Raw genomic sequence first — 17,669 nt, 5'->3', positions numbered from 1 at the left:
GATCGGTAATCAGCGCCATTTAGAATTTTTAACATTTAAAAATTTCCCTTTTTCAGGCAATTTTAGTTTTGGAACAAATTTTGATCCAGATGCAATTATCAAAAATTAAAAATGGCACCGATCATCAGTTTTCTTAAGTGGTTCTTAAGTGACATATTATATTACTAAGAACATTTTTTTAGCACTCCGTAATAAACCATAAAGCTATAATAAAGTATAACCAAACTAACATGAGTTCATTTTTAGTCAATGTCTGAAAATTATGAAATTAAGTTCATACTGAATAAGATATGTACAAATAAGCAAAAATAATCATTTTACATAATAGCCATCTTGTACCTATTACCCGTTAAATAGATCCGCCACTTCTGCGTATCTATTACAGACTTCATGTAATCTAGTTACAAGCGAGTGTTTGAAATGCTCAGTTCTGGTTCTCTTTTAAATGTAAGAGTATTGGAATGTATAGCTCTCTTGGGTATATGATATTCAATGAAGTTATGTAAATCACGGCTGTCTAGTGTCTAAACTACCATTTAAATTTTGTAAAAGTCGGATATAATTCTTCTTCGACTCGGCTTCGAACTAAAGATGAATACAAAACTTTAAAAGTTAATATGTATTCCTAAAACCTCTGGAATTTTAAAGAATGAAGCTGAATTGGGGATCAGGTGAGGAGACACAATGAAAGAGGTTGTGAAGGTCACAGTGTTTTTATTGTTGAGTCAGAATGTATGATTGGAGATGACTTCAGGACCGATGGCGATGACACCGGATGCAGGCGGTGGTCAATGTGCGGGTCAGTGATTCGACGCCGCTTGATAGAGACCGGACTCGTGGATGCGTCAGGAACTGGTGAAGACCATGGGTCTTCCGGGTGCTCCAGTGCTGAACAAGGTAGCCAAAGATACGATGGACCTATCGGCGGTTGAACGGGAGATGTAGGCCGGCGAGGATGCCGCGGGGTCTAGGCGCGTGGATTTAGCGCTGGCCAGGGATGCTGAGGCCAGGGCGCTGTGATGATCCCGTTGGAGTCCATGGTTGAACTGTGCAGAGCCGGGTGTAAGTATCGGAGGTCCAGTGCGCGCGAAGGCACGCAGGTTGTCACTCGCGAGACTGGTAAATTGTTGGCTGACTAATGACTGACTGCCTGCTCGCTGCGTCGGGCCTATTTACATAGTCAAGCCAACGGCGGTAGTAGCTACGCGAGACCGCTAGTAAACTGGAGGTTGCTCGCTCAATCTCGATACTTCGATCGTGCTGGAAGTACGCCTAGGCAATTGGCTAGAACCTTCTAGCGAATGCGCGAAATTTACCTAGTCAAACTCGCAATGTATTGACGTAGGTAGTTCGCTTAGACGTAGCAGCAAGTAGGTAGCTCGTAGGCAGGTAGGTACGTAGGAATGCCGATCACTTCGCATTGCGTTTGGAGTGTTCTAGATAAATATCGTAGCTCTCGCTACAAAGCCAAGCATTTTCATTCCCTTATTATAAATTGTGTTTATTTTATTTATTTATTTATACGCCCATTGGGCTTTTACATACATAGTTCATAAAAAAGTAATATTCTGAAGATTGCAAGTTCACAAAAATAATAGAAAAAATACATATAACCATATCCATATAATAACAGCAAGTAAATAGTACAAAAATAAGAATATTCTTACTCCTAAGTTATACAGACTTAAATTAGTTAAAAAATAATGTAAATGCTAGGTAGTGGCAGCAGTAACATGATACAATACGACACATAGTGTATGAGGCCTTTGAGTTAGAAAGCTAACGAAATAATTATTGGTAGTATTGTTAACAGATATACTGCATTTGACTGGTTGTAGTGGCCTGCTAAATCGAGGGCGATCGGTCAGCCATTTTACATAGTTTATATAAAAAAAAATATTGTGAAGATTCTAAATAAAGAATAGTAAAGCAATAATATAACATTAACCTTTAGACATATAAAACCAAGCAAAAAACAAATCTAAACATGATAGTTTGTAGGTATAAGCCTGTTTTGTCAATCTTGAAGAAATAATTCAATAAGAAGTGCAATAGCTAGATGTTTATTGTTTTAATTTAAAAGTTCTAATATTTTGGTTTTAAATTTGGAAACCGATTGGAAATGATAGACATCGATTGAACTATATTTGTTTCCAAGTGTATGAAGCCTTTGAATTGGAGAGTTTACAAAGTAATTATTGGCAGATTTGGTAACAAAATATAGAATTTATATGGAATATAAAGTTTAATTTAGTGTAGAAATCATTAATTTCTTTGACAGCTCGAGGTAAGGGTTGAGTTATTAAATTCATATGGATAAATAATTGGCTGACTTATTTTATAACATCTTATTGAACGACATTTATTTATTTTAAGAGTACAACAATTAAGTTTAAGTTATTTTGTAGAGAGATACAATCTTCAGCGGTTTTAATTAATTAAAAATATTTTTAAGCCGTCTGCAAAAAGTAACACATCAGTATCTTTATCAAATGTATGAACAATATCGTTTATAAACAGTACATACAAAACTGGGCCTAAATGAGGGCCCTTTGGCACACTACCGGTAGTTATAAATTGGTTGGCAAAGAACAAATTATTTTTTACTAGTAGAGAACTCTCTCAGATAGATAGCTAGCAAACCAGTCTAATAGTTTTCCATCAATATTGAGTTTACATAGTTTAACTAGGAGAATTTTATAACACACTTTGTCAAAGGCCTTAACAATGTCCATATGTATGGAATCGACTTGAGTTCTGTTACGTAATGCGTTCGATATATAGTTTTCATATAACCGGAGATTTGTCAGAATAATGTTCAGATAGTGTTTCTCAATGTGGGGTGCATGCCCCATCGGTGGGCAATTCAAAATGTCCCGTGTGTTGTGAATGAGATTTTTGTGTGGAATCTGCAAACTGCCGAGATGTGACTGCAGAGCTGGCGATGTCGTCATCTATTGGCTGCTCGTCTGTTGTGGCACTTACTAAGATATTTTTGACTCTGAAAGAGAAATCATCTGCAGAGCTTTTCCCATCGGTGACGTTTTTTTTTCATTAGGGGAGACGGTAATGGAAAATTTGGAAGTATTGAATTAGGGCATGGCACAAATAAGGTTGAGAAACACTGGTTTAGAGCATAGTAATTCAATATTAACCTTTAATTTATTTATCAAACACATTAGATCTACATCTATGTATAGGATTAAAGAATTATTAGATTTCACACAGATAACATAGAAAATATTAATTTAATCTTAGATACTAGTTAGCAATGTGTTAAATCTGTAATAAATCAAAAAAGAAATACTTCGAAAATCACAATTGAATACATTTAATCCTACTCAATAATTAGATGACTATCTATGTATGTTACAATTATTATTTATTACTTATCAATCATTTGATATTTATATAATCTATAATCCAGAGATGTGCTTTATTTCAAATAAATCCATTTCAAATGGAAATGCAAAATGCAAAATGGGTATTTTGCATTTTGCATTTTAAATGCTTTTTTAAAAACCATTTTGCATTTTGCATTTTAAATGCTTTTCTCAATGCATTTTCCATTTTAAATGCTTTTTTGCAACATTCTTCCTACTATCTCCACTCATCTTTTTTTCATAAGCACCAAATATCAGTCGGTCCTCAACCTCGCTATGAGAGATAATTTACATTTGTCAATTGAGTGATACCATTACAAAAAATACTGATTCAAATACTGAACATGGCCATTACGCTGTAATATTAAATGTTAGATAGCAGTTTCTATGTTTTTACGTTGGCAACATTAGTCCCGCGCAAATTTTTTGTGGTTTCATAATCTGTAGTCGTGGTATTTTTGGATTTACCATCATGTAATATGTTTGTTCTACATTGATGTCCATTATTAACCCTCCGTCGGGCGCAGCCGGCCTCAGAGGCCAACAAAAGACATTTTTTCCCTCTCCAATTCTCAAAGGCGGCCCCCCACCCTTCCCTCATTTTACTCGCCTAACTTTAGGAACCTCACATGGCGCCCGTCTTCAGTCAGTCGTCGGTCTTTACGCAGCTCACTTACACCTTACACTCAGCTTCACAGGCCGCTTGCGCCCGATTGCATCACAATTTTGAAGGTGACTTTTTTCAGGATATTTTTATTTGCAGTTGTTCATTATACTCAATTATGCCTGTTCTGTATGAAGTTTATCAGTATCTTGAGAAATAAGTTCTGTATTGGACCCTGGCCTTTCAGGCAGAGTGCGCCCGATTGAATTATAATTTCAGTTTTAGGCATTTTATATACATATGTTTCTGCCGAAATGGCTAGAAAAAATGATCTCTCTCAACGCAATGATGCTGATGATATGGTGACGTTTCTTCTCGATGATGATGCTTCTGAAGATCCAGCTTTGGTTGAAGATTTAGGCGATGAGAGCGACATCGGACAACTAGCTCGGCGAAGTCTGAATACAAGTGGAATGCCGATTCAGTTGCAAACTCGCTTCCAATAAAACACATCCCCTACAACACCTCAAAAAAGGCAAAAGTGTGGAATATGCGTGTTTGAATCGGGATTTAGGAGGATGACGAATTACGAATGTTTAGGTTTTCATCAACCGATCTGTTTACTCCACGTAAACGCGCTGTGCCAAACTTGTTTTTCGGCTGCTGATTTGGGAACCTCATCGTCCATATCTGGCTACGGCTGCAGTCAGTAGAGACTACCACTTACCTTACCTTTAAATTTTTATTACTTTAAAACTTTTACTATGTACTTTTATGGAGCTCGATTTGACCAATTATTTTGAACACTGTTTTTGGAAAATTGTTTATTTTAGTTTATGGTTGGTAATGTTTAATAAACTGGTTATTTTGTGTTATATTTGGTTTAATTCCTTTCTATAGATCCTAGTAAAGACTACTCGACAAATATTTTGTATTAGAATTAGTATAGTGGAAGGTGGGGACTAAAAATATATTGGTGGCCTCTCAGGCCGGGTGCGCCCGATTTCGGTTAGCCCATAGGTGTGCCTGACGGAGGGTTAAATAACAAAATTGTTTAAAAATTCTATAATTATTTTAATTGTTTGACCTGAGAAACCATTTTGCATTTTCAATGCATTTTGAAAATGGGTATTTTGCATTTTGCATTTGAAATGCTTTTCTAAAAACCATTTTGCATTTTGCATTTTCAAATGGAAAAATTTTGACCCATTTCCATTTTGCATTTCAAATGGTTTTTGGTACCCATTTTGCACATCTCTGCTATAATCACATACATTCAATATGTGGTAGCAATGTGATATTTCACAATGTTATGAACTTTGGGGTTTTAGAAACAAAAGTACGAAATAAATACACATATTACATCAGGGTAGGCTGGATGTATTTAATTTATTTATATCTATTTACGTATGTATAATTTTTATAATTTAATATACATATCGTCACCTTACTATTAAGACCTCCTAAAAGTCTGTTTTATAAAAATGTTGAGAGCAAAAAAACTTATTTTGAGAGATAAAAATAAAAATTGTTTCGAAAGCTTATGGTATTGCCGACATTATGCTAGTGTCAAAATATAGTTAATTTTGCTCAATAAAAGACTTAATATAACTTTTTAAGAATCTTGGCTGGACTTACCAAGTTTTTTTTGTATAGATTTAATAAGTCGGGATAATAACTGAGGTGGCATATAAACAGTTTAAGTTTGTTTTATTAAAATTAAAAAATAACATAATGATAAACCTGCAAATAATAATGCCTCATTCTGCCTCACAAATATAGAGTTCTTAACAACCTTATATAGACTAAATATTGAAATTATATGTCATTAATTGTAAACAGAATAACTTGCTTACCTTTTTATTGCGAAATTTATCATTTGTTAACACCTACCACTGCAATTTGACTTCTAAAACGGGATTTTAATAGGGTATCGACAGTCGCTGCTACCATGCCAACGATTCTGTTATGACTAGCTGAGCTTGCAAGGTTTTAATTCCAATTCTCAAGGACAATTACTTACGAGCTTTTGAAATTAGGCAATAGATGGACTAATATGATTCCTAGGGTTACGAGCTTTTAATAGAATTAAAAATGATTTTTTTTTAAATGTTTGTAGAAGAAACTTCAACTTAGCCAAAAATTGGACTTACGAGGTGACGATATCTCTGTTTTCTGTGCTCAAATCTTACACCCTTAACTGATCTAAATCAAATTATGTAAGTACATAGTTACTTTTAGGATCCTGAACTACCCTCCGACCTCTCCGCCCTTGATACAAATGTGTAAACTAATATTTATACTACGTAGATGTAATCAAATTTTAACCTTACTCATTCTAGAACCATGAGAAAAATTCACTCATCTTTCTTCTTGTTAGAAATTGCATCCTCACGCTATCTGGACCAAATTTTGCATACCACAGAAAAGATTAAATTCCATTAACTTTTCAAATTCTCACTTTTAAAAGCAATCTAGATTATTTTTGGAACCTTGTTGAACTTTGTCTAGGAAATTCTGAACCCCATGACATTCACATGCGAGGAAGTAAGGGTACAGTTTTGTGTGTAATTCGAAAAAACTGATTTCAGATTTACCTAGTTTCAGTAATTACCCCACGATAATGTAAATATAAACAAGAGATTACATGCTATAAAGAAATAATGAGAAACATAATATGTGTATAAAATATGTTTATTTTGTCTACTTACATAATTATAAATTAATATAAATAATAGGTCATGTTTATAGATTATACTGAACTAGGGTATAATATTACAGAAAATATATAAAATAATTTTTGTGCCCTCAATGTCACGATACAAAAAAAAATTGTGCATGATATGCATTAAAAACCATCACACATGATAACAGCAAAAAAATTGCACCATTCATCCTGACTGATGAATTAATATCAAAAATAGATTATTGTCATTGGAAATTCAATTGATTATACGCATTTCCATATTTAGGCTGATGAGACAACAATATTTGTGGCCATTATATTACCAACTTAATTATTGGTTACATTATTATCTGTAAATTTAAAAGTTGAAAGACAAAGAGGTGTAATTATCACAGGAAAACATTAGTATAAATGAATAACATACATTTTTTATTATTTTAATACACCGATAACAAATAAAAATCCTTTGGTATTAAAGCTGACGATAACTAACTATAACGACGAGCTTGTGAAAATTTCTTAATTTGACGACTTAAATATAAAAATTTACTGCTGTACCAATAAGACTTCTATCAATAAAAATGAGTAAAAAATACAGGAAAGGAAGTGTTAGCAATGTAGTAGTGTAGCATAGAACATAACTATGAAAGAGATAATTGGGTTAAGTATGGTAGATTGGAAGTCTGCTAATTTACTGTGCAGTGGAAGGTCAGCCGTCCATTATAAAATAACCTGGCTTGAGAAATTGTTCAGTTCATTTTTAACCACTGGAGCGACCACACGAAATAAATAATTTTGTCTCGATTGCTCGAGATATCCAGACGATCATTTTTTTAATTTTTCGCTAACATTAAAAAAACATAACATAGAATTTTTACATGGAGTCATACAAACTTGTTATGATGCCATATAGCCAATGAGTTAACCTGTATTTTACTGCTTGTTTCATTTTTGCAGGCTTTGAGATCACGAGATAATTTGCAATTTTTTTCAATAAAGCAATCGGAGGCATTTAAATTGGCGCATTTATATTATCAAAAGCAATCCAGTGGATTAAGTAATTTAAAAAACCTTCCAATGTTGTCACCGGGTTTCCAGAAATCTGTTGTTAAAATCGTTATTAATAATAATTACTGATATGTTGTAATAAAATTTTGATGAATCATAAAAGACAATAACATGGAAAACGAGGGCAAACCACAAATATTGTGGAAAATGGCTTATTTTATTTACATTCACTATGAAAATATTGTTGCTAAGCCAATGGGATCGGTAATTAATATTGACAATGACATGATTAGAAGATCCTGTCTATATCAGTAGCTTGTGTAACCACTTATTAAAAAAAGATTGAATCATAATTTGTTAGTCAGCTAAAATGAATTAGTGTTACATGCACACTGGAAAATTAGTCCTCAGCTGGCGATAGATAAATTAATCACTTATTTATCTCAGAAGCACACGCAGCGCAAGATGATAATTACGTATCTAGGTTTATTAAACTAACTACAAAGTTCAGTAGGCTAATGATAATATTATAGCAAATAATAATATTTTAAAGCTGTAAATCTCAAGTTCCTAGTAGCCCTTGTTAACGAGGCACGTGAGGTCTTTATTGCCCTGCTGATTTGATGACATTTAAAAAGAATATTATTAAATAAGTAGAATGGATAAAATTACTTCAGGCATAAGAATCAGACTAGGTCAGACAAAATCACATTTGAAAAACATAATCAAAACCGATCAACTGCTTCGAAGGAAACTTTGTTGACTATTACACCACCAACTATTTTAACCTTTCCCTTAATGTGCTAAAAAAATCCATGCGTTTCGGTGCTGTGTAGTCAATTTACATCTCAAAATAAGCGATTTAATATTGGAAAAATATAAATATTTATAGCTAATTGTTTATGTTTATTATATTTTATATCAATATAAAAATTGTAATGTAATTGCTGAAAACATGAAAAAACCATCGGCAGATGCTAAAAAAACGTGCGAGGGGTCCACATCTGACAGTCCGCGACTGACTGGCTGGCGGCTGGCACACACTCAGCTATGCGGTCGTAGGTATCGATGGTCTAAATCAAAATACAACTGCGGACGTGTGGATTTCTCATGTTCCCGCATATCGAACTAAAGCGGGACATCAATAGCGTGTCATTTCTTGGCACACTCTTCGCGTAACAGTGTCACACGATTGATTGTATTGGTGTATTTGTTCCTGATTTTTTATTGAATTTGAAAACTATGTAAAATATTATTTTTTAATTCAGTGCATAAATCTATAACGGAGGAATACCTAAAATCTATAGAGTTATTAAAGTTATTAGAAGCAATTTGTAGTAAATACACACCACAGATAAGGAAAGGTTAAGAATGGTGGCATAAATTAATTTATACATGAACTGAAAATGTAACAACAATAGAATTATACATTTTTGAATTTTAGAATGTTACATTTATATATTATATCCGATATCATATTATTTATAATTGCATGAAGGTTACAAAGTTCTTAGTAAGATAAATCAGGGTAAGAGCCATTGAATAAAGAAGAAAACTAGAAGTGCCTTCCATACAAATTTGCATGGAAACAAAAGTTCCTTTTAGCTCAATAGCCCAGCCTTCTGTCTCACTTACACCCACCTGGCGTCGTAGATCTCCATCCCATTTGAATTTCATAAACAAAGTTTTGTATTGCAAATTTAAGCCCCGATTGAGCAAATATATGGATCACAAAGCATTACTTGTGGTCTTCTTTATTTTATGGTAAGAGCACAGAAACTGGAAGAACAACTAGTCCTTTTAACTTCCATAAATATCGAGAAATAGAATAGAAAGATATCCAAAATGCCTCAATCCAACAAAAAGAAATGTCTGTTTTTGAAAAAGCGTACCATAACATCTACGTCAATGTCTGGCGCCATCATTATTTATGAGTATTAAAATATTTTCTTACAATAACAACATTTTAGTTTCATCAAAGTTCACGTTGCAAGTAGGTACATAAGTATATAATATAATTAGATCATAACACAACCTGTTTGATAAAACTTATATTTTGATTACAGGGCCACAATAAAATCGAGGTTTATGAAATTATAATATTAATTAGACGACTCTGAATCAACATCTCACAAGCTGTAGAGGAGGGAGATTTTTTTTATTCTAGATTGAATAATTAATAATATTAATTAGCAATCCAAAATACCGAAAGGAAATAAAACCAAAATATCTAAAATTGAATACATATTGTCATGGAAATTTTAAAATCTTTGGTATTACCTTCTTAGGCAGCTTGGCAGACAAGAAACTTAGTTGCGGCAACAGTTGGAAACTATTTGAAAATTCAAACAAATTTCAAAAAAGGCTTTCTGCAGTGTTGCATAGCTCGTGTGCCCATCTCCATTTACCGTAATGAATTTTTATGCTCACAACTAGTCTTTCGTCTGCGGATTGCCTTAGTTATTTTATTTAATCATTGGCATTACCTACCTGCACATTTAAAAAATAAATAATCATTACTGTTCAAAGAATAACAATGTATAAAAATAGTGTACCATTTTTCATCTTTGAGAACTTAGAACCACTACAAAACATTAAATCAGTTATTATATCTACTGCAATGTTATTGAAAAGGTTTTGCTTAATTTTATAATATTACTATGTATATTATATACAATCATTCAAAAATTGAAAATTGAGCATTAATAAGGCACCTTCTCTTCATTATTACATATCTTCATAATTATTACCAATATAATACAAGTATATACTTATATTGATAACACAAAATGAATGAAATGTCGTTTGCAGGTGATTTCCAACTAGAGTTTCGAAGGAGAAATCATAGCAATAAAAAATTGAATTCTATATGAAATACAAAAATTATATTCACTAAGGACGGGTTGTTTCGGAGAATTTGAACAATTCATCAAATTTCAACGTTCATTTTCGGGTTCTGTGAAAGACTTATTCAAGTTCTGTTTTTATATCATTGTAGGCTAGTTGCTTGACAAAACTGAAATAAAAACAGAACTTGAAAATGAACGTTGAAATTTGATGAATTATTCAGATTCTCCGAAACAACCCGTCCTTAATATAAGGAGTTTATCAGGCGCTGTAGTATTATGGATACTTGAATCGGAAAATGAAATGAAAAACATAATATGTATTGACAAAATGTGTAACAAGTTGACACACAAAATCAGCTATTATAATATTCTAAATAAAACCTACTTATCTAAATTGACTGTCTCTAATTCTTCATGAATGCCTAAATGTTTTTCTGAATCTCTATTTCTAATTGATTTATCAGTTTTCTTCTTATAGGCTTCGGGTCCTATAAGACTTAGAATAACTGGCAAAAATACAATGCCATGAAACAGCCCGAATATTATCACCAAGAAAAATATCTTGAAAAACGATTTAAAAATGTATGTTTTAGAAGTACTCAGGACAGAGAGGGCAAGCATGGTGGAACCACCGCCGTAGAGAACTGCAGCCCCGATGGAGGTGACCGTGTTGAAGGCTCTTTCCTGTCGGGTGCCCTGGACTGTGAGGAAGGTGTGCCCCACATGGGCAGCATAGTCCACGCAGAGCCCCACAGCTAGCTCCAGCCCTACGCATGACACTATATCCACAGTCAAGCCCCAGCGCTGCATCCACCCACACACATTCACCAGAGTCAGCAACACACAAGCAAATATCCAGAAACACATCTGAATGTCCGTTATCAAAACAACAGTACATGCCATCACACATACCAAGGCCAGTTCTAAATTCCGCTCCACTTCCAGATCAATGATTTCATCAGAAACCCAATTAGCAAACACTTTTGCCCAAACTGTGGCGAATTGGTCTCCGGTTGTGAAATTAGCTTCTCTGACTATTTGCTTGACTCGATGCATTGCCGGTAAATATACCTTTGGCCCTGAAAACTTTTTGAACCTGAATTCTATCGTGGAGACAGAAACGGGTGGGGCTGGCTTTCCACAGATAATATCATCGATGAAACGAAACCGACTTTGGTATTGCGCTCCCGATGGACTGAACAGAAATTTAGAAAGATATAGATTCCATTTTCCATCGCTTAATTTTGTGTTTTGAATATCTATATCGAAATTTGTGAGAACATAAGTTCTGAAAGGCACTGTCCAGGCATCGACAGAATGCAAAATATCTGATTCGTTATTTAGACTATTTACTAAGGCAAATATCTTTGGTAATTCCTGCGTGTAATTGATTGCGCCAATATACACAAATGCCTCATTGCCCATTTCAGGATAATATAACTGACGCTCGTCTAAAAAGGCTTTATAGTAAGTATTTTCAGGAATGAACCACGCGGGATCAAACCTCTGCTCTAATCTAAATAATGCTTCCAAGCTAAATCCTGTCATAATTATAGTAAATAATATCACTAATATCTTCATTGGTTTAGTAAACATCACCTTAGAGTAGAGCTGGTGAATTACCACTTGAGATATGGATTTCTTAGATTCTCTCACAATATAATTTGGGTGTTTGATGCAAAAAAGTACACCATTTCGTTTGTCACGCATCCTTCTCTCATCCAATACAAATATAGCCACGTAAAAGGTAACTGAAAAGACAAATATAAAGAAAACCCCCACAGCTGCGTATAAACAGAAGGACTGTAAGGAAGGCAAAATAGTAATGGATCCAACTAGGAAAGCAACAATGTCAGTGAACGACGTAATCACTATAGACACCCCGGCATGTTGGAGCATCAAACCAACCTGCTTGGGAAGCGGGAGACGTTTGTCAGATTCTGTGAGTTGATCCCAGCAAGCCTTCATGACAAACATGTCATCTATCCCAAGTCCCATCAGCAGAAACGGAAGGGACGAGTGAACGGGTCCAAAAGGAATCCCCATCAGAGAGCATAGTCCGCAAGATACCAACAGAGCCATACCGACACACAAGAGACCCACACTCCCCAGCGTGAACCTCATCTCTACCCAACTAAACTTAGAGAGAATCAACTGTATGTAAATAAACATCATGGTGATTCCTAGAGAAAGCCTATCCATATCTTGGAACATTGTTTCTCCGCTCAAATCTCCATAACTTCTACCTGCTTCAAAATAAATATTCAAACCTGTCACATTGTGAGATACATTATGCATAACATCCAAAAATTTTTGCTCCCAAGCCAGCGAAGTCTCCGATGCCCACTCCTCGGTTCCTGCCAGATTTCCAGTCTTGTCCATGTCCACGCGGGAGAAGTTCACGTGGACCAGCCAAACGAGGAGTAGAGATTTGGCAGATACAATCATCCCAGCATCATCCTTCTCAACTCCACCCAGAGTACTGGTGTATTCCATATTGTGACCCAGCACTGGACTGATGGATGTTGTGTTTACCTTATCGATTATATCTTTCTGACTTAAACCAGATATTACACTGATATTGTACTTCCAAAGATCTAGTAAACTCTTTTGAAGGCATCCCAATTCGAAGCCTTCTAAAATACTGCAGTAAAAACTTGGATCCAGGTCGACGCTCGGGTCAAATGTTTTGTTCGAAGGTACCGGTGCACCACTATCCGTGAAGAAGTCATCGTCAAACAGGCTTCCTGTTAAAATTGAAGAATTAATGGCAGGCGATCTTCGCTTCCTATTATTCAGAATATGCATGCTTATAATTGGAACTTTAAAACAAATGTCCGTCCAAGTTAATATTTTATCATTAACTTCAGCTTCAATATCCTCTATACGCTTGTTTATTTTTGCTAGTTCTGTTAGAACCAACGGGTTCAGCACATTGGGAGCTACTGCCAGAATATATTGGGGTCTATATCCTATGTGAAATTTATCAAATAACCAATTCGTGTCTCTTGCGAAATCTGAATCCGTAGGAACCCATAGTTTTAGGGGATGTTGTTCTTGATAAAATGTCAACAATCCCAAACTGCTTATGGCAACAAAGAGCCAACTTAAAGCTACTGTTCGCCAGGGATGTATAGCTACTAAAACTCCCAATTTGTAAAAACACTTTTCAACACAATGCACAATTGACATTGTTATTTTATTCCACCCTGACTTAATAGCTTCCATTTCTTCAACTGTCACAGAGCACACACGTTTTAGCACTGTAATCACTGGTTTATCGTCACTTTACTAACACGATAATTTAGGTTAGAGGGCAATCTCAACATCAAACCAGAACAAGTTGATTCAGACAATGGGTCTCAATGAATGTCAATTAGAGATTAATAAAAAATCAAAGATCACCGAACATAAGTAGGCGAATGAGCACAAAATTTACTGTTCAAATATTAAAACTAAATTCAAATTAAAACTCAAGGCGATCGTCTACTTAGATTTCAATGAAAATTGATAAAAAATAAACAGATAATAAATTTAAATTATTTTGTAAACGTCAAAATTCAAACAAAAAATGTCAAGGGCTGTAGTCACTGTAGTGTTCACTCCGGGATTCCAAAGAGCATAGATATTAGTATTGCGTTGAAATATAAAAAAAAAAAATTGCATCAATAGTTTGATGTACCCTTTGCAGGGATCACACGAAGACGGTTCGATACTGTCTTCTTCCCAGCTTTAGATCCACTGTCCTAGTGTGAACTGCCGTGAACAGTAGTGAGAACAGGACAATGAACCAAAACATTGTCCCAGAGATAGACGGGCAAGTTATCTCCGCAGGACAATGTCGCCAGTTATCTTTACAACCACACCCGGCCGCGTTGTTCGCGTGTAAACAAGATAGTAGGACAATAGCCAGTGTCTTCACGCGTATGTATCTCGGCTCTCGGTTTCAGCTTAAAAATGTCCCGTAAATGAAACACTACAATACATCTTGGTATAAAAGACCTAATATTTTTTGTGAACTCAGTTCAGCTTGAGTAAATTGTGTGGGTAGGTTTTATTGCCCCCTATTATTATTACTTACTTTTAAATGGATAAATGCATCGAATTCCCATCCAGGCGTCGCGACTTCAAACCACTGCTAGCTAAGTACTCCATCATTGCACAAGCAACATTTTCTACTTACACACGAGCTTGAAATATTTTTCCCGGGTTCTGTGTCCTCAATGTGTATCATTTTGGAATCTGGCTGGGGCCTCCTCCTACGTTGGGACCCTATGGAAAATTTGATTCATTATTTTATGAGTTCTGTATCCTCAATGTGTACCATTCTTACAGTATCCCCAAAGATGACATATTATGCCTTAAGGACTTTATTTCCCATCGGGGCCTCCTGTGTGAATTTATTATATTAATTATTAAAATCGGTTCCTGGCCAGGGCCCTCAACCCCGGGGTTGGACCTCTCGAGCCTAAGCGAGATGTATCTGACACTTATTTACACATTTATTAAAAAAAAAAACAGATTTTTAGTTTTAGCGCCAGTTACAAATTACTTTTTCCCTTTTTTGTGCCCCCCTTGCCAACGTCCATGTATCCGGAGTATGGCTTGATTTTTAGTTAGTGACATATCGATCTCTTGCTTCAAGAGTTTTTGTTTTTTGTATGGCATCACTGCTCAAAACCATAGAAACAGTCTATTTCTTTGACAAGCGTCGACGTCAAACTTTCAAGTGTCATTCAACATCAGTTGATCATTTTTTTTTTTTTTTTTTTTTTTTTTTATAAATTTAATTTAGATTAAATTTGATAATATTATTATTAAGTTCTGCAAGTGTTTTAGTTTTTTATTATTGTGACAGCTGTTTCGGCTTACAAGGCCATTTTCAAACTGTAAGCCGAAACAGCTGTCACAATAATAAAAAACTAAAACACTTGCAGAACTTAATAATAATATTATCAAATTTAATCTAAATTAAATTTATAAAAAAATTAAATGGAGTTCTACGAATTAAACACAAAAACAATAAATTAATCAGTTGATCAACTAAAATCGCCCTGTCTGACTGAGTATATCCCATGGGGTTAAACTTCGGCCAAAAAGTGAACCGAATAAAATACTCGGTAATCTCTGTGGTCTAAAACGTCATCAGGTTAATATCCAATGAAAAACTTTGAATTTTGACAGCTGCGTACTGACAACTGACATGGTACTGACTGGTACTGACCAAAGATATTAGATATCTTTGGTACTGACAGTGTTGCCAACGAAGGCGATTTATCGCCATTTAGGCTACTCAGAACGAGAATCGGCGACGTAAAAATCTAAAAAAAGGCGAAGTTCTGTAACAACCCCCCCCCACATGGATTTCAAATATTTTGTGGGGAGTACTTATTTTGAAACATTTTTGTGGGGAATTATGTTTTACCTAAATTCTGTAACAACCCACCCCCCCCATGGATTTCGAATAATAAAAGGGGGATATAGAATATTTGTGGGGAATATGTGGGCAGAATTACTGCAACTGATGTTCGGCTACATTAGGCTACTAAATGTTTGAAAAACGGCGACATTAGACCAAGATCCGTTGGCAACACTGGGTACTGACTGAGTGGATATCTGTTGTTGATATAGCGCGCCGTTCTGTTGTAGGAATTAGGCAGATTTGAATATATTGTTTATCCGATATTAGCAGATGTCCGTCAGTTTGTGGATCGTGGAGTATGGCCGTGTATTATAGTATAGTGTAGGGTGGCCGAAACCCCTGATCGAAAAATACTTCGCAGATTATGCTCGGGTTGCTTTCAGCGAATACGGAGTTAGTCTAAAGGTGGTCGACTTTTTGTTCAGATGTCCATGGCAACAAATTACATTTTCTTTTGTTAAGGGGTCCACGGCACCAAATAACTTTTTTTAATATTTTTACTTGTGACTCTCTGATTAGGATTTAACGTGAAGCGGAAGCGATAATTATCATACAATCTGTTCCCTACTAACAATTGATATTATTATATTTATACGATATTATCATATTGTACTGAAAAATAATACTAAAAATCAGATTGGCGCAATACTTAATTCATTGTTGTATCACTTAATCAAGTAGTTACATTAGCAAAGGTATTTATTTTTCATTCCATTTATACAGGGTTGGTGATGATCTGGTTTTGTAAATCACACAGACCATCAGGGAATAATTAATTCCCTATAACAAAAAGGGTTGATTGCAAAAATTCACTCTGCAGGCGGCGTAATAATATTTTCATCCAGTCATCAAAATACCTACATAAAAACGAAGGACTCACCGAAGATATCATCCATTTTAAGATGGGCTCCAAATCCTTTCCTTCAGGTTGTTCTCCAAATTTGGCAGCGGTCGACAGAACCATAAAACTATCATTTGCACCATGGAAGAACGATCTATCACAACTAGCTCTCAAGGGAGTAGAATTTTTAATATTTCCCAACACACTAGAATAAGTGTTAGTCAAATTTCGATTTGGAAAACAATGTGCATATTCCCGGCGGGTGGCGTTTGTGTTTCCATCATGAAGCCCGTACACAATATAATGACTATCTGCCTTTTCTTTGTTGGCAAATCCAGGCATTGTCGCACTAATTAAATAACAAAATTACGCAAAAAAAAAACAGTCTATAAATCTGCCACATCCTTACATCCCTACATTCCTTCATGCTACCTCCGTACACACCTACCTACCTTACGTGTCTACATAACTACATCCCTACATCACTTCATTCTACCTCCCTACACACCTACTTCCTTACGTGTCTACATCTCTACACCCCTACATCCGATATCCCTACATGCCTACATCTCTACACCCCTACATCCCTACACCCCTACATCCCTACACCCCTACATCCGATATACCTACATGCCTACACCCCTACATCCCTACACCCCTACATCCGATATCCCTACATGACTACACCCCTACACCCCTACATCCCTACACCCCTACATCCCTTCATGCTACCTCCGTACACACCTACCTACCTTACGTGTCTACATAACTACATCCCTACATCACTTCATTCTACCTCCCTACACACCTACTTCCTTACGTGTCTACATCTCTACATCCCTACATCCGATATCCCTACATGCCTACACCTCTACA

General features: G+C 35.4%; 1 protein-coding gene across 1 annotated transcript; it reads right to left on the bottom strand.

Moving 5' to 3' along the window:
- Positions 1-10,701: 10,701 nt before the first annotated feature.
- Positions 10,702-14,390, bottom strand: LOC149422952 (patched domain-containing protein 3-like). Its single transcript, XM_089632790.1, has one exon. The coding sequence runs from the start codon at positions 13,756-13,758 to the stop codon at positions 10,912-10,914; it is 2,847 nt and encodes a 948-aa protein (XP_089488916.1). The 5' UTR covers positions 13,759-14,390; the 3' UTR covers positions 10,702-10,911.
- Between the last annotated feature and the right edge of the window lie 3,279 nt (positions 14,391-17,669).

This window comes from Hesperophylax consimilis, chromosome 6 (assembly GCF_061612785.1).
Source record: "Hesperophylax consimilis isolate HC1 chromosome 6, BYU_Hcon_1.0, whole genome shotgun sequence".
Classification (NCBI taxonomy): domain Eukaryota; kingdom Metazoa; phylum Arthropoda; class Insecta; order Trichoptera; family Limnephilidae; genus Hesperophylax; species Hesperophylax consimilis.
The sequence above is the reverse complement of the archived record's forward strand: the minus strand, read 5'-3'. Positions and strand labels throughout refer to the sequence as shown.

What these genes read in the sequence shown, in the direction of transcription:
- LOC149422952 (XM_089632790.1), bottom strand. Translation starts at nt 13,758, where the DNA reads ATGGAAGCTATTAAGTCAGGGTGGAATAAAATAACAATGTCAATTGTG.